Source organism: Physeter macrocephalus, chromosome 15, assembly GCF_002837175.3.
Source record: "Physeter macrocephalus isolate SW-GA chromosome 15, ASM283717v5, whole genome shotgun sequence".
In the NCBI taxonomy this organism is placed as follows: Eukaryota; Metazoa; Chordata; class Mammalia; order Artiodactyla; family Physeteridae; genus Physeter; species Physeter macrocephalus.
The window spans coordinates 28,818,178-28,846,081 of NC_041228.1; the positions used below are offsets into that span (position 1 = coordinate 28,818,178).

At 35.7% G+C, this 27,904-nt stretch overlaps 1 protein-coding gene and 1 long non-coding RNA gene across 7 annotated transcripts in view; one reads left to right on the top strand and one right to left on the bottom strand.

Annotated features, from left to right (window-relative positions):
- The window catches only part of EMC2 (ER membrane protein complex subunit 2), a 58,507-nt gene extending 40,948 nt beyond the window's left edge, over positions 1–17,559 (bottom strand). For all 5 annotated transcript variants that reach the window (XR_003683364.2, XR_008619530.1, XM_055091297.1 and 2 more), the window contains exons 1-5: positions 17,460–17,559; positions 11,025–11,138; positions 10,445–10,509; positions 8,358–8,443; positions 1,554–1,611 (exon numbers count right to left, since the gene is read on the bottom strand). Coding sequence is in view for 3 of the 5 variants with exons in the window: in XM_055091297.1 (XP_054947272.1) it covers positions 1,554–1,611; positions 8,358–8,443; positions 10,445–10,509; positions 11,025–11,138; positions 17,460–17,499 (363 nt within the window). In the remaining 2 variants the exon portion in view is untranslated. The remainder of the gene's footprint in view (positions 1–1,553; positions 1,612–8,357; positions 8,444–10,444; positions 10,510–11,024; positions 11,139–17,459) is intronic.
- Positions 17,560–17,688: 129 nt separating this feature from the next.
- The window catches only part of LOC112066519 (uncharacterized), a 35,445-nt gene continuing 25,229 nt past the window's right edge, over positions 17,689–27,904 (top strand). For both annotated transcript variants that reach the window (XR_003683478.1, XR_003683477.2), the window contains exon 1: positions 17,689–17,761. This is a non-coding gene — a long non-coding RNA (uncharacterized lncRNA). The remainder of the gene's footprint in view (positions 17,762–27,904) is intronic.

Here is a 27,904-nt window from a genome sequence, read left to right on the forward strand (position 1 = left end):
ATCTCCAGGAAAAGAAAAATGAGGCTTTATATAAGGGATTGTTTTATTAAGACAGATGGCAAGCTGTTAGGATAAATAAGATTTAAAGATTATTCAGAACTTCTCAATTTTAACTCTCTTTTTATTTGGGATATCTAAATTAATTGTTTTTTTTAATAACAGGTAGGCTTGCAGCTCTGTCAAAACTTTTCCCTGAACTTTCTATATTTTGAGAATCCTCACAGAAGGATGAACCCTTACCATTCAAATATCTGCAAAACAAAACAAAACACAACACCTAGAAAGTTTCCAGAGAAAATATCCCTGGGGTGTCACTGTATTAAAAGCAATAATCTAAACCATTTCACAATATATATATATATATATATATATATATATACAAATCAAATCACTAAGTTGTGTAACTTACACAATGTTAATTATATCTCAATAAAGCTGGGAAAAAATATTATTTGAGCAAAAGCATACGTATTCCTAGAGAGTAACAAAAGGGGCAAGGAGAGATCAGGGATTTATGACCAATAAATGCCTGGTATAAATGCTATCTAAAAATTGCACACTTCAATATTAACTTCCAAACTTAGCATAAATAATTTAAAATGAATCAAGTTACCAATGTTCAATCAGTATTTCTACATCTTTTAATCCAATCATACATTATATGACTTTTTAAAATATGTATTTTTAATAAACTACTTGCCAAATAAGAGAAAAACCTTCATGTAGTTGTATTATGTGTTAACATAATTTGTTTCTATAAAAGGAAAAAACTCAAACTGATTATTATTTAAAAACTCAAAATATTTACTTTACTTTAGCAGGCATATGTGTGCATGGATACAATAATATGAAACAATGAAACGCCTGATACGTTATCTAACGTCTCTGACTTTTCATTTAGTAAAAGGTAAGTCTGAGGGAAGCCATTATGCCAGTATAGTAAACTAAAATGTTCTCAATATTAAAAAAAATTTTTTCACCAGGGTGTTTTTAAAACAGATAAACTACATAAGTATATTTGAAACAAATCTTCTACCCAATAAATTGAAATAAATATTTGTTCAAAATCAGAATAAATTAAAGACGTTATCTTAAGGAAAACATATACATATATATATCCCTATTCAGGTATAAAGAAGAAAGCAAAACTGAAAAAAAAAGCCTTCATTAATCAATTCCATATACTAATTACTGAGGTGACGTCTTTCATTTTTCATGAAGACAACTAAAATATAACTACCCAAACCAGAGAAGTTAGTATTCCATAAACTTCAAAATATTACAGAAACAATAAGCTCTGCTAGGTGTTTTTTTTTTGCAAGCACATAAAATTCATTCTTTCTAAATTTCAACTAGCTTCTTTCTAATAAGAGATATTGTAAGTCAAATTTTACTGAAGAGTTTTAAACCTATTTTTTTTTAAATGGCCCATCATGAAATATTTAAAATAACAAAATAGAATATGGTTCCATGTGTTTTTTTCCATTATTTCCAAAATAAATTAATTTCACTTCTTAAAACGAATTGATCTTCGGCACAACCAGCTAACTTACAGTGTTAGTTGGATCTTCTTGTAAAATTCGATCATATAGCTGTATAGCATCATCATATCTATTTAAAAAGAAAAACAAATATCAAGAATCATTACCTTAAAATTTAGTGACCAATAGTAAATACAGAAAATGATTAAACTGGCAGGACTTTATATGCATTTACAATTGCTACTAAGCCTCTTCTGATCTTCACATGACAGCAAGTTTGCTACAATGTCATTTACTAAGCAAAAAAAAAAAAAAAAAAATGTATAAAGTATTTATAGAAAAACTTACTTCAAAAACATACTGATTCAATTTGGCCTAAATACAAAGGTAAAAACTAGTAGCTCAAAGAGACACCTTTGTGGTCCTAGTTATACATAGAATTACAGCTAATAAACCATGAAAAAAAGTTTAATTTTAACAAATGTATTCACAAGGAAATGATCTAAGTATTAATTCTCCTTTAATAAATATTTATGACAGCTTTTCTTAGTTGAGCTGGTGAAGTTCAATTCATTAAGTATGCACACATAATACACTTTGCTGGGTTACAGTCTCATATGGGAAATAGTTAATAAGTTTATCAAATGAAAAAATAATCAAATATGGCAGGATATAACTAAGAAGCCAAAATTAACATTATATGATAGTGAATCAAAGGGAGGGATACATCAGAAATTACATAAAGAACTTTACCTAACAATATACTCCTATATATTGTGATCTTATTTGGGATACAAGGAAATAGTCGAATGATTCTGAAATTCCCTCCTAATCATATCGACAACCCCCAACTCCCTTCCAATCAATTTCTCCACTTCCGGATATAGATCTTTAGAGAAAGCAAAAAACAATGTTTAAACACTTTTACAGCAGTATTTATAAAACTAGGGATGGCAGATATACTCTTGTGATCTATTCTTAAGTTCCCTATGATAATTTTTTAAGTTTTTCTCTTAATGTTATTCAACACATGAATATTCTATATCATCATGGTGACACATCTTTTAATCAAACACCGGCCCGCAATTTTAGTGACCAAGCCTGTATCTGTGGTTGTGGTCATGCCAGTAGGTAAGAATATTTAACTACTGTAGCAGACTACTGAGAAAAATAAAAGCAGACTTAATTTGTAAATATGTCCATACCATGCAAAGGCCAAATAACATCACTGCACACTAAGTTAATCAGAGTTAGCAATAGCTCAAAAAAAGAAAATTAGTTTGGACATCAAACACATGATTATACAGTAGGTATGCTAGCCTCATAAGAACCTGCAACTGTATGGAGAAAGAGAAAATAATATCATTAAATAATTATAAAATAAAGTATATAAACAGTATATAAACAAGGGCAAAATTAATGCCATAGAGCACGGGTTCTCACAAGACATAGTACACGAGAATCACTTGGGGATCTTTTCCCAACTATATAACTTCTAGGAAATATATTGGAAATGACAGGAAACTATTCATTCACTTCATTAATAGAAGGTTAATTTGAATTTTAGTACTTCCTAGTTTTGCTGGTATTTTATTAGAAACCACACATTGTTTTCACAGTTATATGAAAATATATATGTAAGGCACTAATACTGGTTTTATATTTGAACATATTTAAGTTATATTATAATTAAAAAAGTAATTTATGTAAAAACTGGGTGTGATGATTAATTTTATGTGTCAGCCACAGGGTGCTGAGATCAAATATTATTTCCGGGTATGTCTCAGGGTGTTTCAGATGAGATTAGCATTTGAATCCATGGACTCAGTAAAACAGATTACCTTCCCCAATATGGGTGGACACCATCCAATCCCTCAAGGGCCTGAATAGAACAAAGGCAGAAGGAAGAATTTACCCTTTTTACTGCCTCACACTGATGGAGCTGGGACATCTCATCTCACTTTCTCTTGCCTTCAGACTTCAAACGGAGATTTACACCATTGGCTCCCCTGGTCCTCAGGCCTTCAGACCTGGTCTCAGACTGAATTACAGCACCAGCTTTCCTGGGTCTCCAGGTCACAGAGAGCAGATCCTGGGACTTCTTAGCCTCCGTAACTGCCTCATAATAAATCTCCATTATATACATATGTATATGTATACACACACACACACACACACACATATACACACATAAATATACATACATCCCACTGGTTCTGTTTCTCTAGAGACACTAGAGAAAAAAGAGCCACTCTTTCAGGAAAAAACAGTAAAACCTTACTAGGTAAAATGATGATATGAGTTTCAATTAAAGAATAAAAGCTTAAAGAAATTAAAGTTCACTAAGTTTCTTAGAAACCTGAGTTAATACTTAAAAATAAATTATTGCTACCATATCAATTTTTTGCATGGCTGGAAAGAGGGTAGAGGAATGGTAACTATTAAAATGTGTTAAAAAGATAATTTGAAAAATCATTCATCTTGGACTCTGGGATGTGCTTTACTATTCACTTATTTTAAGAACGGGCTAGGAACTCATACTACTTGAAGTAAAACAAAAAGTGGTATTAGAGTAGAACACTGATTCAGGAGCAATCCTTTGCAGATTTCTTCCATTCTGTCCTCTGATCCAAAATTATTTTCTGCTAACCTATAATAATACTATTTTATTTATTTTTGTTTATCCATGCCCTTTGCTAACTGAGAAGATCCACAGATATTAAAATATACATATATACATAAACACATAAGCCAAAAGCCAAGAAATAAAAGGGTTAAGAAAAACTTTATCAATAGATCCTATGTGAAAAAAGCTACTACAATTGAGGTACAAGTTAACCCTGTCTCACCTAAAACACCAAGTTAAAAAGGTAAGAAACAACAAGTTGACTCTAAAATGAATATAAAAATTTAAGAGACTCAGACAAAATAATCTTGAAAAAAAAAACCAAAGTTGAAGGACTCACACTTCCCAGTTTTAGAACTTACTACAAAGCTAGAATATCAATATTGGGATCAATACAGTGTGGTATATAATAAACATATATATCGATGGAACAGAACTGAAAGCCCAGAAATAAAACATCACATTTACGTTCAACTGATTTAATTGCCCAAGACAATTAAATGGGGAAAGCAGTCTTTTCAACAAATGGTGCTGGAACAACAGGATATCCACAAAAGAAAGAATAAAGTTGGATACCTTCTTCATACTATAAAAAATATTAACTCAGAAAGTGTCAACGATCTAAATGCAAAAACTGAAACTATAAAACTATTAGAAGAGGTGTAATCTTTGTGACCTTGAATTAGGCAATGGTTTCTAGAAATAACACCAGAATGACAAGCAACAAAAGAAAAAATGAACTGAACTTCATAAAAAAATCAAAATCCTTGTAATCAAAGACACCATTAAGCAAGTGAAAGACAACCCACATAATGTAAGAAAATTTTTGCAAATCATATATATGATAAAAAACTTGTATCTAAACTATATATAAAGAACTCTTAACAACTAAATAATAAAAAGATGTAAATAAATAAAGTAATCCAATTTAAAAACAGACAATGTGAACAAACATTTTTCCAAAGAACATATATAAATGGCCAATTATTGCATGAAAAGATATTCAATATTTCTGGTTCCTGGTCTGGCACATAAAGACCTTGGAAGTCATCACTCCCATCCTCGCAAGAAAAAAGCTGATCCAACAACTCTTCTTAGATCCATAGACAATTAAAGTTACAGGGCAAACCACTGTATCCAAAATTGTGAGACAGATGAATACAATCACAGCTTACTGGTGCAAAGGACTCCATCAAAAACTGTTACAACTAATAAATTCAGTAAAGTTGCAGATACAAAATTAATATACAAAAATCTGTTGTGTTTCAATACACTAATAAGAATCTACCAGAAAGAGAAATTAAGAAAACAATCCCATTTATAACTGCATCAAAAAGCATAAAATACCTAGAAATAAATTTAATCAAAGAGCTGAAAGCCCTATATACTACAAACTGTAAGATACTAATGAAAGAAACTGAAGACACAAATAAATGAGACGATTATCTCATGCTCAAGGACTGGAAAAATTAAGATTAGTCAAATGTCCATAGTACCCAAAGCAATCTACAGATTCAGTGCAATTCTTAAAATTCCAATGCCATTTCCCACAGAAATAGAATAATCCTAAAATCTGTATGGAATCACAGAAGATCTTGAGTAGCCAAAGCAATCTTGAGCAAGAAAAACAAAGCTGGAGGGATCAGGCTCCCTGATTTCAGACTATATTACAAACCTATAGTAATCAAAAAAGTATGGTACTGGCATAAAAACAGACACATAGATCAATGGGACAGAACAGACAGCCCAGACATAAACCCACACATATATGGTCAATTAATTTATAACAAAGGAGCTAAGAATATACCATGGGGGAGAAACAGTCTCTTCAATAAACAGTGTTGGGAAAACTAGACAGCCTCAATGAAACTGGACCTCTATCTTTACCACACAGAAAAACAACTCAAATGGAACATAAGACCTGAAACCATAAAACCCCTAGAAGAAAATGAGAAGAAAACGTAGGTGGTAAGCTCCTTGACATCAATCTTGGTGATGATTTTTGGATTCAACACAAAAAGCAAAGTCAACCAAAGCAAAAATAAACAAGTGGGACTACATCAAACTAAAAAGCTTCTGCACAGCAAAGAAAAACATCAACAGTATGAAAAGGCAACTTATGGAATTATAGAAAATATTTGCAAATCATACCTGATAAGGGGCTAATAACCAAAATATTATAAGAACTTATATAATTCAAATAGCAAAAAAACAAACAATCCAAGTAAAAGGGGTCAGAGCAACTGAATATACATTTTTCTAAAGACACACAAATAGCCAACAAGTCCATGAAAAGGTGCTCAACATCACTAATCATCAGGGAAATGAAAATTAAAACCACAATGTGATATTACCTCATACTTATTAGAATGGCTATTATCAAAAAGATGAAACATACCAAGTGTTGGAAGGATGTGGAGAAAAGGGAACCCTTGTGCACTGTCGATGGGAATGTAAATTGGCACAGTCACTATGGAAAACAGTATAAAAGTTTCCAAAAAATTAAACACAGAACTACCATTTGATCTAGTCAATTCTACTTCTGGGTATTTATCCAAAGGAAATAAAATCACTAACTTGGAAAGATATTTGAACCCCCATGTTCTTTGCAGCATTATTTATAATAGCCAAGACATGGAAACAACCTAAGTGTCCATCGACAGATAAATGGCTAAAACAGTTTTAAGTACAGTTGACCCTTGAACAACATGGGGGTCAGGAGAACCAAACCTATGGCACAGTGGAAAATCCATACATAGGGACTTCCCTAGTGGTCCAGTGGTTAAGAATCTGCCTTCCAATGCAGGGGACGCAGGTTCAACTCCTAGCTGGGGAAACTAAGATCCCACATGCCACAGGGCAACTAAGCCCACGTGCCGCAACTACTGAGCCCACATGCTCTAGAGCCCGCACGCCATAACTAGAGAGCCCACGCACCGCCAACTACTGAGCCCACATGCTCTAGAGCCCGCATGCCACAACTAGAGAGCCCACGCACCACAACTACTGAGCCTGTGCACCACAACTAGAGAAGCCCGCATGCTGCAACTAGAGAAGCCCATGTGCCACAATGAAGAGGCCGCGTGCCATGATGAAGACCCAGCACAGCCAAAAATTAAAATTAAAATTAAAAAAAGGAAAATCCATATATAACTTAAAATCGGCCCTTCCATATCCAAGGTTCTACATCCACAGATTCAACCAACTACAGACTGTGTAGCACTGTAGTATTTACTATTGAAAAAAATCCACGTACTAAGTGGACCCACACAATTCAAACCCATGTTACTCAAGGGTCAACTGTATATGCAATGTAATTTTACTGAGCCATAAAAAATGGAAAGAAATTCTGCCATTTATGACAACCTGGATGGACCTTAAGGGCATTATGCTAAGTGTAATAAGTCAGACAGAGAAAGATAAATACTGTATGATCTCACTTACATGTGGAATCAAAGAGAACCTGAGCTTACAGATACATAGAACAGATTAGTTGTTGCCAGACAACTAATGGGGAGAAGTGGGTGAAGGTGGTCAAAAGGTACAAACATCCAGTTATAAGATAAATTAAGTCCTGGGGATATAATACAGCATGGTTTACTATAGTTAACAATACTGTGTTGTACATTTGAAAGTTGCTAACAGAGTAAACCTTAAACATTGTTATCATAAGAAAAAAAATTTATAACTATGATGATGGATGTTAACTAAACTTATTGCGGTAAACATTTCACAATGTAAACATTTCACAAATCATTATGTTATACACCTGAAACTAATACAATGTTATATATCAATTATATCTCAATTAAAAAAATAATAGCTTCTATACCTTGAGTGTCTATGAGGGCACTACACATATATCATTATTAATTCCCAAAACAACCCTGACAAGTTGGTAATATTCTTGTTTCACAGAGGAGTAAGGCTGAAAATCTTAAATAATTTGCCAGGTCAATAGCTAATAAATCCTTAGAAACAGGATAGGAAGCCTGTTCTTACTCCAAAGCATGATCCCAATTCCACTAGGCCAAAGATGGTAAATGGCTTATTACACTCTTATGTAAAATCCTATTTGAGAGTAACTTGGCAGGATTTAGGCTGAGAAGCACTCTGACACTATTCTGAAGCTCAGTAGCAAAAGATCTTGCACGATTAATGATGTTGCCATGGGTACAGAAGGACCTAAATGTAAGACCCCATGTTTGCCATTTTAAAACAGGATCACACTATTTACAAGATTCAGTTACCTCTCCATGGCTTCAAATCTCATGCCAGTTAGTCGCTTGACTCTGTGACTGCCAGGGAACTGTCTTCTCAACTCTTGAAGACAAAACTAAAAAAAAATATTGGTAAAAAGACTTGAAGAGTAGTAATTACACTACATATACTAAATAGGTTACAAGGAACGGCTTACATAGTCTTCAATGTTTCTTCTTAAATAATTTCATTACTGAGATCTAATGACATAAGTGAAATTAATCAGTAATGAATAATGGGGTGAAAGAAGGACTCTGAACTTACAGTGAGGACAACAATCAGTTCTCAGAAACTGATCAAGCTCTTAATTAAGAAAATGAGCAGATTATGAGGTCCACTAATAACTCTTCAAATACTACTACCATATCACTTAAAAATTGCTTCCATAATGTGTCAGGCACCACTTAAAAAACTACAACTGCTTCCTGGCCTTTTCTTCCTAAGTATTGCACAAGCATTCTCTTGATAAAAATTAAGTTTTTTGGTAGTAACCTCAAGTCCCTAGCAAATACTGTTAACACTTTGTTTAATTTTGCCCTGTTGAAGTCATATTCTAATCAATCACCTTGTCAGTACACATGTCATGATTTGGGGTCATAAAATACAGACACCATATCAATGGAGTACCAATCTCCTTTTGGCAGATATCCATAATTTACCCATCAACTCAACTACACAAATAATAAAATATTTATTGAGCACCTACTATGTTCTCAGCAACCTATAAGGGATTATAAGAGTCTTGGAAGTGCTAGAAATATTAAGCATGATAAAAATGGTCCACTCTAGTGCCCCAAAGCATAAGTTATTAAAAATGCCTTTAACTAATGAAGAAACTATTAACCAATAATAAAATAAATTTTAATATGATCTGGAAATATAGCTTCAAAGTCTGCGGCTATAAATTCTGTAATAAGAAAAATATTCAAGTCAGTCAAAACTGAAGATGATGGTCATTTATTTCTCTGACATCATGCAAAACTCAAAGTACTTGTTCAATCAAGCTAACTGTGCTGAACTTCTGAACCATTAAAAAAAAAATACTGTGTTACAAAATAAGTTATCATCTATTCACTTAATCTCCTACTTTACCAAGTAGCATTTTGCTATACAAAAAAAAATTTCAAAATTTCCCTCAAGATATAAGCTGCCATCTCTGTTGGTATTCAAAAGACTCTGTCTCATAGGTTCTAAATGTAATACAACAGTTTCGTGGAATATTTTTTATCACTGGTAGCTCCACTGGAATTATGTGTATAGTCAACATAACATAATTACCTTGAAAAGGACAAAGCTAATTAGACATGCATATGTTCTCTGGGTATTTCTACTTTCTGGTTTTTTGGTATTTCTTTTGGGCTTAAATGAGGAAGCAGCGTGAAGGAGCACTTAAGAGCTCAGGATTACAGAACAAAAGAACAGAAACCACTGCTTCCTGATTTATATAATGAATATAGTGATAGTATCAAACACAAATCAAATTAAGAAATAATTATAAAGATTAAATAAACCATGATGTAAAGCATTTAGCATAGCACCTAGAACATGAGTGTTTTAAAAATAGCTATCATTCTTTTATTTTGAATTAAAATTAAAAATTACTTCCATAATGTGTCAGGCCCCACTTAAATACCTAATATTAATATTTTAAGTCATGTTCTGTACATGTTAGGATTTTCTACTAATTTAACATATACATTTAAAACACTGTAAAACAGTACTTAACATTATATATTACGTAAGTCATTTAACAACCCCAAAAATAGATGTTTTAAACTATATGCTTCTTATTTTTCACTCTATAATACGGCATAATTCACCTATTAAGTGGACAACCTTCACCAACTAATTTAACCTCTTCAGTGAAACTGAGATACTAAACATCTACTTCTCAAGATTGTTAAAAAGATATAAAAACATACTGTGTCCCAAAGTACCTAGCTAGTCCCAGCTACTCAAGAGTTGCACTGAAAACCAGCTACAGAAAGCATTTAATACAGCCATATACTAACTGCTTACACATAATTTATGAAGCAAATTAAATATAAAATAAAATATAACAAGTTTAAATACCTACCAATGACAAGTCATCCCGACCATAGTCGAGGGCCGCAATCATCACCTGTTCATATATGATCCAAACTAGGTACAGAGAGGAAAAAACTGAATTTAATATAAAAATCTCAGAACAGAAATTAGATAATGAATTCTTCCTTTTTCTGATATTTTAAAGAACATTACTCATAACTGAACATTGATTTATTGTATTACATCTGGAATTAAGGAAAGAAAGCATCCTTATGTTTTCAGCAATGCAAAATATTTTAATATAAGGTAAAAAAAATCTCTAATTATTTAATACTTTTACTGTTTCAAAAGATCATTATGAAATACATTTTGACCTGACCAGGACTACAGCCTTGTGAGCTTTAAAACAAAAATGTCTATTTGATAGCTTCACTACTACCAACAATTTTAAGTCCTTCTCAAAATAAAGTTGTCAATAAGACTTCCTAAGAAGTTTTTTAAAAAGTAACAAATCATAGAGAGATTGATATAAACAGCAGAAAAAAACATAATAATTTTTTTTAAAAAAAAACTAAGAACTGTAAATGAAACATGTGCTGAGCATGAACACAATAAATTTAAAAACTTACTATCATCTCCAAGCTTAGAAGCATATTCATTAATTAATTCCTCTCCAACTTCCACGATTTGCTCACTATTTCTTGAGTTTTCTTCTCTCCATTTTCTCATTTTATCTCGCATTTCTGAAAAAAAAATGCTTGCGATTACACATATATATATTTGATTAACGTCAAACAGTTGACAAGATGAAATCAACTTTTTAAGAAAATACACTCACACTAATGTAAAAGTCTACGGTATCTCAAATTTCATAAAGCAGAAAATCAATTTATCAAGAGCAACAGATCCTTTAGAACAGCACTCCCCAACCTCTTTGGCATCAGGGAGCAGTTTCCTGGAAGACAACTTTTCCACGGACGGGGGAGGGGGATGGTTCAGGCGGTAGGTAATGTGAGTGATGGGGAGCAGCAGATGAAGCTTTGCTCACTCACCCACCATTCACCTCCTGCTGTGTGGCCTGGTTCCTAACAGGCTGAGGACAGGGGGTTGGGGACCCCTGCTTTAGAAGACTGAAAATGCATTACAACTGATATTACAACTATCTTTAAAAGTAGTGTATGGCATGGGTCTGCTACAAAGATCCTCTATCCCTTTAAGCAACTATGGATCATAGCTTTTTTGGGTTACAATGTTCAGAATTTGATAAAAGCTAAGGATTATTTCCTCTGAAAAAACAAATAAAATTATACATTGAAATCTCAAAAATTCAAGGTGCTCCTTAAGTTTACCCATTGACTCAAGAATATAAAATTTTCATAATCAGGGTATCATATTAGGCTATCAGCACTGAAGAAACATTCATCACAAAACTCTCTTAATAACAACATTACTACAACAGTCCATATAACATATAAAGATACACAATTACACAGGGAAATAAACAGAAGAAAGAATTAGGACAAAGGAAATCTTCTGATTATACTTAAAGAAAAAAATGAATAATGTAAAGTAAGGTCAAAGGCACTAGTAAACAACAAAAGTTGAGAGAACAACTTTGCATATTAATACAATAGGGAACTCTGCAGTTTCAAAGAACAGCATTTTGACAATAGCAGAAATAATAACTGGGGTGGGGGAGTACCTAACCCAGAAAAAAGATCCCTTTTTTATATGGCTAAGGTAGCATTAACTGTCCAGTTCACCAATTACATACATGCTTTCTTACTCTTACCTCTTGAAAATCTTACATATTCATCTGAAGTACTACCTTCTTCCTTCTATTGACATGCATGTTGTACAGATTTAAATAGTTGAATTAAGTTGTTGTTGAACACAAGAGTTAAATAAACAATATGTTATGCTTCTACAGAATATATCTAAGAGAAGCATATGGGATTTTCACTACCTTTATATGCATTATCTGAGTCCCTACAGTTCAAAGTCTACAAAAGAAAACAAAAATCATCATAAGATGAAAACAGACCCTAAGTGAATTTACAAAAACGGTCTTAGAAAATCATTACAAATTAACATAGTTAATTCCTTCTACTGAAACCTAGAAATCTCCTTGACTTTCACTCTGCACAGGAAGTAACTTGAACTGAATCTTAAAGGTTGAAGAGGAATTGAGCTGGCAAACAAAAAAGTAGGTTATTCATACCCCACAGGTTAAGGGCTCAGTCTCACAAGACTGCCCCCACTTCAGAAACCAACACAAGTCAGGGATACCCATACTTCTGAGCAAGTCGTTACAAAATCAGGGGTTCCTTTCTACAACTCCCTCATCCAGTTTGATACTTGCTAGGGTGGCTGAAAGAACTCAGGAAAGTGCTTCACTTACTATTACTGGTTTTTTATAAAGGATACAACTCAGGAAACAACCAAATGGAAGAGATACACAGAGCAAAGAGTTGGGGGTGGGAGGGGTTTCTGGGGGGCATAGGAGTACCCTCTCTGAGTGAGTCACCATCCCAGCATCTTGATGTATCCACCAACCTAGAAGTTCTACAAACCCTTAAGTTTAGGGGCTTTTATGAAGGTTTCAGTCTGTAGGCATGATTGATTAGATCCTTAGACACTGGTTATTAAGTCAATCTCCAGATCCTCTCCCCTCCCAGCTGATATTAGAACTCCTAATATCAGATAATTTATGTAAAGCACTTCATAAAATATAAAGTGCTACAAAAATTTTAATTAGCATTTACTGAGAGCTATTTTTTGACTCTCACCACTATGCTGGTCATTGCAAGCACTGAGAAGATTTGTGTGTGTAAAGAATGTAAACAAGTAATTAAAATATGAGGGGTGTTTGTAAATTAACTATACTTCAATGAAAAAAATATGACGGGTGACATTAATAAGGTTCATTAAAAACTCTAACTATCCTCCAGTTATAATCAAAGAATTTCTTTCTGCAAAAAATACTAATGATGCCCCTAGCATTTGAGAAGCTCTTGGCCAACAGGCCTCATCAGCTAGCTCTCGGTTGTTTCCATTATTTGTTACATTTTAAAAAGTCAGTTGTGTTTGCATGCAAACTAGTTCGTGGCAGTTAAACTTAATGTAATTATATACTATAATTAAATATTACAAAAGCCAAATAAAACTTGAATGCAAAGGATATCAACTTTTTCTATAAAACAAAGCTGTATGCTTTGAAAAGACTCCACAAAGGTAAAGAGCTTTCAAAAACTGCTGTTATATTAAGGTGACTCAATTAAAAATAAGAGGAAAATAATAAAAATCTACAGGACTTGTGCACTGAAGCTGCTATACAAGGGTCTTTATGTTCTTGTCCCATGTTGCAGAAAGCGAAGTTAAAAATGGTTTATTAAAGTTGACAGGGAATTTCAATCAGGAGATCCCTATCAAAGAAAAAGCCCTGCCCTATATCAAAAGTCCATTTAAAATTTTAAGTTTAACAAAAGGAGTCACTGATCTTTTTTCTTTTTTTTTTTTTTTAAGGAGGAAAGTGGCTCCCAACTATCTACAAAATAAAGTCCAAACTCCTTAGGCTAGTATTCAAGGCACTAACCTACCTCTCCAGCTCTTACCTTGCAAAAATGACCTTCACTAAATATTTACATATCCATAAATATGAACCTTTAGTGCAGAAGTGAAATCTCAGGGTACATGCCATGAGACCTGGAACCCTGCCTATCTTTTTCAGCACTGTATCCTCAAGAACTGGAACAGCAGCTGGCACAAAGTACTCAAATATATGTTTAACTAACATGTCATTTAGCATATAGGCTAATAATTAAAGCTAGGTGTGGATGATTACCCACAGAAGACATTCAACCTTTTTAGAGCTCTTCGAAGCTGATGGGACCTTTGAACCAACTTTCCCCCAGAAATATGTACATGTTTAAAAACACACTCAATTTTGCATATAATTTCAGGAAAGTCACAGACCACATAACACCTATGCCTGCATCAGTTAGAAGTCTGTTGAACTCAGGATTAATCACCACCAATAACAGATTAAGAAGAGGGCTAAGGAAAGAACCACTGGGGACATCAAAAATTAAGGAGCAAATGGATGTAGAGAACACAAAAAAGTTCTGAAAAGTAAAAAGAGAGCCTTAATGCTATTAAGAAACCAACGAAAGAATTTTTCATAGAGGGAATGACCTGCAATGACAAATGTAGTATAGATGTACAAAACAGATACATTAGACCCGGCATTAGATCTCCCTAGAAATCTTACTGGACTAATAGAGCATGGAAACCAAATTGTGGTTGTTTAAAGGACTGAATAAAAAGAGAAGTAGAGACAGTGAGCATATACAACTAAACTCCCCTCAAACATTTTTAATAAATATTTTTTCAACAAATATTCATTTAATGCCTCTTATACGCCAGGCACTGTGCAAGGCTTCCTATCCATATTCTGCCCAAATACCCTATTCTCAACAAATTTGACTATACCCTCCTTCAACTCTTTCCCACCTCCAAACTCCTCTATATAATAAACATCAATAACTTTCAACTGGCTGATAAATAAACCATATACCTACTTTTTAATAGAGCCCAATAGAGACTAAGAGACTGTTAAACTTAGTATATACGTCTTTTATAAATATGTGATAAATTTTCCTATCACAAGAATCACACTACTCTTTGAACTAACAATTTCCAGTACTTTAATTCATGATGCTATTCAATGGAATTCTTAAAGGACACAGGTCAACTGACATTCCCGCCCCTCCAAAATCTAAACAAAAAAACTAACCCGAGGGTCCTCCCATCATCCTCTTGTTACCAAAAGTCTCTGGAAGAAAAATCTACAATACTCTTTTCCTAAAAGTCTCCTAAAATAGAATTTTAATTCTACTCATTAATTACATTAATTAAAATGAGCAAACTATATTCTATTTGCTAAGTGAGTTGCCTAAGTCTAAGATACTAAAAAAAATCACTCCAACACTAAGAAAATTACTTATAGTATTTTTTGTGATGATTTTTAAATTTATTAATCCTACTAACAATTCATTTAGTCAGCAGATTACTGAGTTCCTCCAATATGTCATGCACTAGAACAAGACAGGCCTGGTCCCTCTTCATTCTAGGAGAGACAAAATTTTTTAACTTAACACAATTGGGTAAGTACTTCAATAGTATGAGGACACATAGTTAAAGTACAAGGGGTAAGTTTTGTTACGTGTTTTTGTTGTCTTTTCTCTTTTAAATTTTGGTGGCGGGATGGGATGGAGAACGAGCGGGGGTAGGGTGGTCAAGGAAGGCTCTCTGAAGTATGTGACCTTTGAGGGGAATTCCGAGAAATGATAAAAGTATAGTCAGTAGAGCAGAGTATAAGAGAAGAACCAGGAGGGAACACTCCTATCAGAAGGAATAGATTGTATCCAGTCTTAAGACTACAGGGGCATCGCACATTTAGGGAATTCAACAAAAGCCAGCGTGGCCAGCTCATAGAGCAATGGGAAGAGTAGCTTAAGATAAAGCTGGAGACACAGGCAGGAGCCAGATCATCTTTTTATATGTATTTAATAGTTTAAAAGCACTTTAACATATGTTTTCCCTTTTGTTCCTCAACAAACTTGTGAAGTAGTTATTATTGATTAATCTAAATCTAATTATGTCACTCATCTTTAGAATGTCCACAGGGTAAGGTCCAAGTTACTTAAATTACCTTGTCTTCTGGTAGTTACACACCTACTCATTCCCTACCATTCTACACAACACTATCATCTAAGAAACTTATATTGAACATACCTTCAAAATAGCACCTTCGAAAAACCATGAAGTATTTGAAACATTTCTTAAAAGCATTAAAAATAACAGCCACGTATCTACTGAAGGAATATACCCTGACACAGCCTTTTAAAACCATTTTACAGGTCTGTCTTTCTCCATTTGACTATGAACTCCCTGAAGGTAGGGACTGTGTTACTTACTTTGCTGTTTCCAAGACCTAGCACTGTGAACTTAATACTTTTAATATAATGGATTCCCCAGTACAGGTAGAAACACTGCGGTTCACAGTGTGCTAGAAGCCACAAAAACAATAATAAATCACTGAATTCACTTCCAGTATAAAAGAATTTTACCTTTTCCCATTATTGTTTTCAACTTTGTAATACTGGAAAGATTTACTCACCACTGAACAATCAACATAGTTTTCAGTCCACGTGTTATCAGGCCATTGTTTAAATATCCGAACAAATAAGCTACTGAAGTCTACTGTGAAATGTTGGGAATATAAATTTCGATTACACAAATTTCATGCCTTAGAGAAACTCAAGGCTCTTCTCTTAAGCATGCATGCCTCCCACGAAAGTTCTTACAGAACTCGTCCAAAGTTTGGCTGCATCCAAATTTAAAGACAAACTCCACCTCAGATTAAACCAGAGGTACTTCCCCTTCAGAAAAGGAATTACTGGTAGGGAATAAGAAGGAAGTTGTGTGTGTAAATGTGTTTTGAGGGGGTGTGGCACAGGGAATAATTAACAAGGGGAGAAATCAGAAACCCAGTTTTGAAGAGAGAATGAAATGTAAAGTGGCATGTAAAAGAATCAGATACGTTCACGGGTTTTCCACACACTTTTACTACACAGAATTGTAACCCTTACAGAGCACTTCAAAGGCCTGTACAGGCCGTGTATTTCTCGGCTGCAAAGACGCTTCTGCAGGCAACTATCCCGCCTCCTCCGCGCCGCCCAGCAGCCAGAGGAAACGTACGACAACCCTAGCCCCAGGTCCCGGCCGCCTTACAATGTAAGCTACCCTGGGGCGTTGGACTGGAGCGGAGGTAGAACGCTCGGTCAGCCTATTGGCGCAAGACGTGGGGAACACCGCAAACCCCAGTCGGTGGCCGGGCCAAGGAAGGGGTCAGCCTCAACCTCCACCTCAGCCACCACCACAGCTCTGCCGGTCCAATGCCGAAGAGAGACCGGAAAATCCAGCTCTCCGAGGGCAGCAGGTACTCCCGAACGGCTTCCCACGGCTTTTGGTCTTTCCGCGCCCGCCCCGGCAGCAGTTACCTTCCCATGTGACATCGTAAAGCTCTGAGACCTTCGCCATCTTCTCAGAACCTGGAGGCAACCGGGCGAAAAAGCGGGGAGACGTGGTCACAAGACCCGAGACCAGGCGGTGGCGAATTACGACGCTATTTCTCATTGGCCAAGAGCGCGGAGGGGGCGGGATCCGCTGCACACGTGCAAGGGGCTCTGCCGAGGGGCAGTCGGGAAAGGGGGCGGGATGAGCTGGGAGGTGCGCCGCACGTAAGTCTGTCAGGACGCGGGGGCGGAGCCGCTGGAGCCGGAGCCGCAGGAGCCGGTTTGGGGTGAGATGTTTATTTTACCGTGGATTCTTAACAAATTCTGGGTCTTTAACGTGTGCCACTCCCGGCTTTTCACTTTTTTCTACATAGGTGTATTCATTCTCTTTCCACTCCCTAATCGGTACCTTGTTCTCTTCATGACCTGCTGCAATGCAACGTTCTGCGCGAACCCGTTATCTGTCCCCAACTTTTCCTCCTTCCGTGATGGGGTTCGCCTTCGATTTCCTTTTTAATGTTCGGCTGAACTGATACACTTCAAAAATTTCTGCTTAAATCTCTTTGAAGAACTAAGCAGAATTCTGCTTTGCAAGTTATGTTCCTGTGGCCTAGGACTTATTTATGTTCACATGAATGGCTTCGTGCCAATCCAAACCCTTAGTTAACGCTCCCCGTGGATCACTGTCTGCTTGCCACTCTATTTTATAAACTCCATAAAAGCAGCCGATATGTAAATGATTATAAGTAGATGAATTAATCACAGCCTCTACACTTCGCTCCTCTTTATTCGCATGGGGGAGCCTCCAGGCTAACTGCTTTCAGAAACTTTTGGACCTGGTTGGATAGAGCTAGGGAAAAAATGCCTGGAGTGGAAGCAAAAAATTTGAGGGTCATAAGGGTATATTTAGTATTTGAAGCAATGAGAACATAAAAATGTAAAGGGGGAATATGTAAAGTGAAGAAAGAAGGCTAAAAATTCCTGCATAACACATATACTTAAGGGTCAGTGAAGAAGAGAAAATCAACATGAGGTAAAAGGAAAACAGAGAGTCATATCCCACATGCCAAAGGAGTAGAGTTAAAAAGAAAAAAAAAGGAACTATCAGTGGCACCTGCCCAAGGGAAGTTGCATAAGGATAGAAAAGACTACTGAATTTATAAACTTGGATTAGATTCTGAATGAAGTTCATTCTCTCTAGAGTAGACAGACCTTTTAAAACAAACCCTTCATTCAAAAAAATTAAAAATCCTTCACTCAGAAATTCACATATTGTAATACTTCAGTAAAACAACCTGGTGTAGTGGAAAGAACAAGAACTCTGTCAGACAGATCTGAATCCAGGCTCCACCATTTAGTAGCTGCTTGACAGTTAGCCTATGTATCTCTGAGCATAGGAGTTGATCAGATATAGAAAGAAACTAATCATATCGATATAAAAAGAAAATATCTCCCTTGAATTGTTATCAAGACTAAAAGAGACACTGAATGACACTCTTATGGAAGTAGCAGTCCTGTGGCTATAAATACTGTTTATATGTTGATGATGCCCAAATGCATAAAATCCAGCAGTCCTTACTTCTCCCGTGAAACCCAGTTCTACTTTCTTGACATGTTCATTTAGATGCCTAAAATGTATCTCAAAGTTAACATCTCCCAAACAGAAGTCTGGATTCCTGCCACCATGCCCCCCAACTTGCTCTTCCCCATCGCAACTAAAATTCTAGGAAGTATCATTGATTCCCTTCTTTGCCAAGCCCCCTATATCCAGTCTATTAGCAAATTCTGTATTGTATGCTTCCAAAACTTTCCCCAAATCCATCTATTTTTTTCATCTCCACTGCTACTACCTTAATAGAAGCCACAACCATCTCTCACCTGAATGACTGTCATAGTCTTTTAACCTTCTTAGTTTCATTCTTGCTGTGTAAAAAATCTATTTTCTATACAGAGATCCTACTGGTCTTAAAAAAAAAGGGCCACAGAAGTCCTCTGCTTACAGCTTTAAAATGGCTCCCCTGGCAGTAAAAATATACTCTAAACACTTTACCATGATTTACTTCATCTCCTACCATTCTGTCTCTTTTCACTAGATACCTACCATTCTCACCTATTTTTATTTCTCAAACATGGCAAACTCCTATCTGCCTTAGGTCTGGCATTTACCCAGAGTGTGTGAAAGCCCAAGAAGTTGTCTTTTAATGACTTACAATGGGTATAACGAGTACAACTAATTGAGGGAGTAAATATTTTTCACTCACTTTAACTAAATGCCCTTGTATTGGGTTGGCCAAAAGGTTCGTTCGTTTTTTTCCATAAGATGGCTCTAGTAGCACTTAGTTGTCTTTAACTTCATTGAAAGAATTTTGTTAGATTGCACATGACAGCTGTCACATCAGCGTGCATTTAAAAAAAAACTTATCAAAATAGGTGAATTTTTTGTAGCCATTTTAACATTGAAGATGGAAGGAAAAAAGCAACATTTTCGGCATATTATTTCAAAAAGGTAAAAACGCAACTGAAACGCAAAAAAAAGATTTGTGCAGTGTATGGAGAAGGTACTGTGAGTGGTTGAACATGTCAAAAGTGGTTTGCGAAGTTTCATGCTGGAGATTTCTCACTGGATGATGTTCCACGGGCAGGTAGACCCATTGAAGTTGATAGCGATCAAATTGAGACATCAATTGAGAACAATCAGTGTTATACCACGGGGGAGATAGCCAACATACTCAAAATATCCAAATCAAGCGTTGAAAATCATTTGCACCCGCCTGGTTATGTTCATCGCTTTGATGGTTGGGTTCCACGCAAGTTAAGCGAAAAAAAACTTCTTGACCATATTTCCGCATGTGATTCTCTACTTAAATGTAATGAAAACGTTCCATTTAAAAACAAATTGTGACAGGCGATGAAAAGTAGATACTGTACAAGAAGAGCGTGGAACAGAAGAGATTGTGAGGCAAGCAAAGTGAACCACCAACAACCACACCAAAGGCCGGTCTTCATCCAATGAAGGTGATGTTGTGTATATGGTGGGATTGGAAGGGAGTCCTCTATTATGAGCTCCTTCCAGAAAACCAAATGATTAATTCCAAAAATTACTGCTCCCAGTTAGACCAACTGAAATCAGCACTAGACAAAAAGCATTCGGAATTAGTCAACAGAAAATGCATAACCTTCCATCAGGATAACGCAAGACTGCATGTTTCTTTGATCACCAGGCAAAAACTTAGCTTGGCTGGGAAGTTCTCATTCATCTGCCTATTCACCAAACATTGTACCTTCAGATTTCCATTTATTTTGGTCTTTACAAAATTCTCTTAATGGAAAAAATTTCAATTCCCTGGAAGACCATAAGAGGCACCTAGAACAGTTCTTTTCTCAAAAAGATAAAAAGTATTGGGAAGATGAAATTATGAAGTTGCCTGAAAAATGGCAGAAGCTAGTGGAACAAAAGGGTGAATACGCTGTTCAATGAAGTTCTTGGTGAAAATGAAAAATGTGTCTTTTATTTTTACTTAAAAACCGAAGGCACTTTTTGGCCAACACAATATATAGTATTTTCTTTTAAAATAATTTAATGTTCCGGGATGATTTATTTGATGAGGAATACACATTATCTGTTTTGATAACAACTAACTGATGTTTACAAGAATTCAGATGCTTAATTTATGACATAAGTTTGTTTTTTGGAGTTACCCCAATATAAGAGTTAAACTGAAGAGGATCTTTTAGAACTGTGTGTGTGTATGCATATGTGTATTTAGAGAAAGAGAGAAAGAATTTAGGTTGGCTTTGAAATTTGCAAGTGTTTTTTTGTTTGTTTGTTTGTTTGCTTTTTTGTTTTTTGTTTTTTTGAGTATTCATTGTAGATGGAACTTGGTAGTACTTGAGAGCAGTGGTCCGCAACCTTTTTTGGCACCAGGGACCAGTTTCATGGAAGACAATTTTTCCATGGACCGGGGAGGTGGGGGAATGGTTTGGGCGGTAATGCAAGTGATGGGGAATGGGAGATGATGGCAGAAGCTAGTGGAACAAAAGGGTGAATACTTTGTTCAATAAAAGTCTTGGTGAAAATGAAAAATGTTTTTTATTTTTACTTAAAATCCGAAGGCACTTTTTGGCCAACCCAATAGCTGGCTACTGTTGTCTGTCAGGCAATAAACCATATTACATAAGGTTAAAAGAGGTCAATATCAGAGTTTTTGAGCTGGAAACTAGAATAATTTCATTTTAGACTTAGAAGGAACTTATGATTCTTTAGAACAGTATTTGTCAAACTTTTTTGCCTACATCTTATATTAAGGGATACACTATATATCACACTGTGCATACAGATATTTAAAACTGAAACAAAATTTGCAAACAAGCCTTTTACTGTGTCTTGTTCTCTATATTTTCTATTCAAATTGAGTCAATTCCATTTTATTTTATAAAAATATTAGTTGTGACCCACAAATGGGGTAATGACCCATATTTTGAAAAACACTAATGAACATTGTACGCATTTCCTAATATGAGGCCCTGAAATGATATTATTTGCTCAGGTTCTTGCTACTAGTCGGTTAAGAAGATGGGAAATTCATAGGGTGGGAGATGAGATGTTTAGTTCATAGGAGAAAGATGAAATATTTACAGGAAAAATGTTTGTCACCAACAGTACTCTCTGAAGTGAGGACAGTGACTGTGCATATTTTATAACATTTCAGATGTCCAGTAAAACTTGCTTTCCTCAGACACACTCAGGAAAAAACTGGCATGTCAGTGACAAAACTTCTGTATTCTTCTTTAACATTTTATAATGTAATAATAAAGTAAATTTTAAAATACCTTCTATAGATAAAACCATAACCTTGGCAACACAAACATCAAGCATACTTTATGTAAATCCACCTTTACAAATGTTCTCAAAGTTTTACCTCTCACCTTCTCATTCCTTTCAAAAAGAAGAGTTTTCATTCGTGCACATTAAAAATATTTAATCCACTTTATCTGATTGAACAACTGCCCAATATTGGTGACAAATATCAGGAAACTATCCCAGCAGCCAAATAGTAGATTATGCCATGTCCAACACCATGGAAATTACTATTTCATTAATGATCTCAACAGCAGAATGAAAAAGGCACATGAATGTGATCTATTATATGCTTTTTTTAATGTGACGCTATCTTATGATTTCTATTTTTGTCCTACAAAGTCATGTTTGAATAGTTAGAATAACAATACATCAAAATGAATTAGGGCCAAAAATGAATAACTTTGAATAATCCCACATTTTCTTTGAGATGGGATAAGCTTTGATTATTTATCAAGCCAGATTGGCCCACAAAGCTTTCTAGAATGCTTCTTTTTTATGGTCATGGTTTACTTAATTAATGTCTTAAGACATTATGAAAGACTAAAGCAACTTCTTAAATTTAATAAGCCTTATGGCTTTTATAAAATGGACATTATTTAACAGGACAAAGCATAATACCATGTTAATTGATTTTTGCAATATTCAACAGAGTCATCAAATCATTTATTTAGAATCTACTGACTGCTTTGTTCTGTCTTAATCATAGTGAATTCAAATATCCTACATTATGTAGCACAGTTTATAATCTCAATTTTCTACTCTGATATCCATCAAAATAAATTGGTCTACTACAACTCTCATATAAAATTCATCATAGCTTTTAAATCATGTTATTGTTTCTAATTAGTGAATCATAACTATAATCCCTTTGTGTTTAAGGGAAAATATTACTTATTTCATCTTCATTCCTTCCATGTTAATATATTTTTACTGTGACACGTTCACATTTGGAAGGAAGTTTTCCTTAGAGTTTTATTTACCAAAAGCCAGATTAATATAGAGTTGTTTTAGGAACCTTATGAACATTGTTTTTTATTACATTTTTAAAAGGTTTTGTAATTTAATACATTCCCACAAAACCCAAGAGCCTATGCCTCCATTACTGGCACAACCATAGCATTCAGGCACTTCTAGTTCTTTCAAGTCTGCCGTCATTTGCAATATATATGTTATAAAATATGCCAGCCATTCATTTCACATCCAATTATATTATTTTAAAAAGCAAAGGAAAGTCTCTGGGAAAGATTTCCAGTGAAGTCACTTAGGTCCTTTCACAGTAGAATTCACAAACTGATAATTACTCCCCTGTGCCATAGTTGTAAGAATGAAGAGGAAAGTACATCCAGAAAGAGTACACCCAGAATTTCTCCTAGATGGGCAATAAATTAGAGCTATTTCTTTTTGAGATTTATAACCATACTTAAAAGTCCACTTTTTCAAACAATATTTATTTAATTTCCCCAAAGTGCATTTTATGTTCTCATACACACATACATCTGTGCAAATGTAACAGACCTTTTGCAAAAATGTGTTTTTGTAAACATCCCTTTTGGGTACCAAACATCTGGGAGTCTCTATGTACTATTACTGTGACTTGATGGTCTCTGGAGCTCATCTAGACTCCATTTTCTGCAATAGAACTATAACTGAATTCTTTACTTGAAAAATGTTCTTAAGAGTATTTATTCACAATAAACAAAACTCACACAAAAATATACTGAATGTTAACTTATGCATTTATTATTACATATTATTCTGTTGCAGATGTAATTTTCATTCTTCAACTATCCCTCTCTTTGGTGGTTTGATTTGCTCAGACCTGTAGTCCTGAAGTATATTACCCTTGCCACCAGGCCACAAGGTCATCTTTACTGGTTATCTTTTTCTTTGTAAGGTCATGCTGACCACTCTTGGCTAAAGTTGGCTTAAAGGCCAATAATATGGCCACACTTGGCATAATGTGGCCATATTATCCTTAAGATGGTAAATCATGTGCTTTTTTACATATAGGAGGGCTTATTTAATCAACCTCATGGATTTATTTGGGAAAGAGACTGGTTTCCTGGCAGAATGTCTCTAAGAAAACTGCCCACCTCCTAAATCCATTCCACCAACCACATCCAGCACCACCTCATTCCTGAGGAAACAGCATAATATCAACTTTTTGAAAACTTTATGTACCATAATTTTTAAAATTGTACTTGCAATTTTTTTATCTTAAAACTATGAAGTAAGGAATAATATAGGTATGCTGCAAAAGCTGCCATTTGGTTCAGATTGCTGCCACCTCACTAGAAATTCTTTCAGCATTATAATATTTTACCTTCATCTACTCATGATGTTTCTATTATTATTTCTTTTGCATCTTTTGCTAATGGGCTTGAACATTTGTCATGTGGGTGGGGTGGGAACAGAGGGGGAGTGATTTTAGTTGATGTAATTTTTCTAGCAATAGCAAGATTATGGAATATTAAACATAACCTCAATCTAATCATAAGAAAACATCAATCAAACCCAAACTGGGAGCCATTCTACAAAAATAACTGATCAGAGTTCAGGCTTTTTGAACACTAGCTCTCCTGAATTCCTCGCTTGGCTCCCTATAATAAACACTGCACTTACCTTCACCGCAACTGACTGTCATTAGACTGGATTTACTGCACGTGGCTGAGCAGACCCAAGTTTGGTTCAGTAACAAGAGACTTAGTGATGCAATCAGTCAGCTTCCAGTGTTGGGAGGAAAAGCGTTGGCATCAGCAGTTGACAGTGATTCATTCAAGATGGCAGAATAGAAGGATGTGCGCTCACTCCCTCTTGCGAGAGCACCGGAATCACAACTAACTGCTGAACGGTCATCAACAGGAAGACACCGGAACTCACCAAGAAAGGTACCCCACATCCAAAGACAATGGAGAAGCCGCAATGAGATGGTACAAGGGGGCGCAATCACAGTAAAATCAAATCCCATAACTGCTCTGTGGGTGACTCATAAACTGGAGAACAATTATACCACATAAGTCCACCCACTGGTGTGAAGGTTCTGAGCCCCATGTCAGGCTTCCCAACCTGTGGGTCCGGCAATGGGAGGAAGAATTCCCAGAGAATCAGACTTTGAAGGATAGCAGGAATTGATTGCAGTACTTCGACAGGACTGGGGGAAACAGAGACTCCACGCTTGGAGGGAACACACAAAGTAGTGTGCACAACAGGACCCAGAGAGAAGGAGCAGGGACCCCATAGGAGATTGACCCAGACCTACCTGCTAGTGTTGGAGGGTCTCCTGCAGAGGCCTTGGGGGGGGTGGGGGTGCTGTGGCCCACCGGGTGGACAAGGACACTGGCAGCAGAAGTTCTGGGAAGTACTCCTTGGCATGAGCCTTCCAAGAGTCTGCCACGAGTCCCACCAAAGAGCCTGTAGCCTCCAGTACTGGGTCGCCTCAGGCCAAACAACCAACAGGGAGGGATCTCAGCCCCACCCATCAGCAGACAAGTGGATTAAAGTTTTACTGAGCTCTGCCAACCAGAACAACACCCAGCTTTACACACCACCAGTCCCTTCCATCAGGAAGCTTGCACAAGCCTCTTAGATAGCCTCATCCACCAGAGGTCAGACAGCAGAAACAGGAAGAACTACAATCCTGCAGCCTGTGGAACGAAAACCACATTCACAGAAAGATAGACAAAATGAAAACACAGAAGACTATGTACCAGATGAAGGAACAAGACAATACCCCAGAAAAACAACTAAGTGAAGTGGAGATAGGCAATCTTCCAGAAAAAGAATTCAGAATAATGATAGTGAAGATGATCCAGGACCTCAGAAAAAGAATGAAGGAAAAGTTCAAGAAGATGTAAGAAATGTTTAACAAAGACCTACAAAAATTAAAGAACAAACACCTAGAAGAATTAAAGAACAAACAGAGATAAAGAATACAATAACTGAAATGAAAAATATCCTAGACGGAATCAATAGCAGAGTAACTGAGGCAGAAGAATGGATAAGTGACCTGGAAGACAGAATGGTGGAATTCACTGCAGTGGAACAGAATAAAGAAAAAAGAATGAAAAGAAATGAAGACAGCGTAAGAGACCTCTGGGACAACATCAAATGCACCAAAAATCACATTATAAGGGGTCCCAGAAATAGAAGAGAGAGAAGAAGGGCTAGAGAAAATATTTGATGAGATTGTAGTCAAAAACTTCACTAATATGGGAAAGAGTATAACCACCCAAGTCCAGGAAGCACAGAGAGTCCCAGGCAGGGTAAACCCAAAGAGAAACACACCAAGACTCATACTAATCAAATTGACAAAAGTTAAAGACAAAGAAAAATTATTAAAAGCAACAAGGGAAAAATGACAAATAACATACAAGGGAACTCCCTTGAGGTTAACAGCTGATTTCTCAGCAGAAACTCTACAAGCCAGAAGGGAGTGGCACAATATATTTCAAGTGATGAAAAGGAAGAAGCTACAACCAATATTACTCTACCCGGCAAGGATCTCACTCAGATTTGACGGAGAAATTAAAACCTTTACAGACAAGCAAAAGCTAAGAGAATTCAGCACCACCAAACTAGCTCTACAACAAATACTAAAGGAACTTCTCAAGTGGGAAACACAAGAGTAGGAAAGGACCTACAATAACAAACACAAAACAGTTAAGAAAATGGAAATAGGAACATACATATCGATAATTACCTTAAATGTGAATGGATTAAGTGCTCCAGCCAAAAGACACAGGCTCACTGAATGGATACAAAAACAAGGCGCATATATATGCTGTCTACAAGAGACCCAGTTCAGACCTAGGGGCACATACAGACTGAAAGTGAGGAGATGGAAAAAGATATTCCATGCAAATGGAAATCAAATGAAATCTGGAAGAGCAATACTCATAGCAGATAAAATAGACTTTAAAATAAAGAATGTTACAAGAGACAAGGAAGGACACTACATAATGATCAAGGGATCAATCCAAGAAGAAGATATAACACTTATATATGCACCCAACATAGGAGCACCTCAATACATAAGGGAAATGCTAACAGTTATAAAAGAGGAAATCGACAGTAACACAATAATAGTGGGGGACTTTACACCTCGCTTACACCAATGGACACATCATCCAGAGAGAAAATTAATAAGGAAAGACAAGCTTTAAGTGACACAATAGACCAGATAGATTTAATTGATATTTATAGGATATTACATCCAAAAACAACAGATTAAACTTTCTTCTCAAGTGCACACAGAATATTCTCCAGGATAGATCACATCTTGGGTCATAAATCAAGCCTCAGTAAATTTAAGAAATTGAAATCATATCAAGCATCTTTTCCAACCACAACACTATGAGATTAGAATAAATTAAAAGGGGAAAAAATGTAAACAACAAAAACACATGGAGGCTAAACAATACATTACGAAATAAGAGATCACTGAGGAAATCAAAAAATACCTAGAGACAAATGACAATGAAAACACGACGATCCAAAACCTATGGGATGTGGCAAAAGCAGTTCTAAGAGGGAAGTTTATGGCTATACAAGCCTACCTCAAGACACAAGA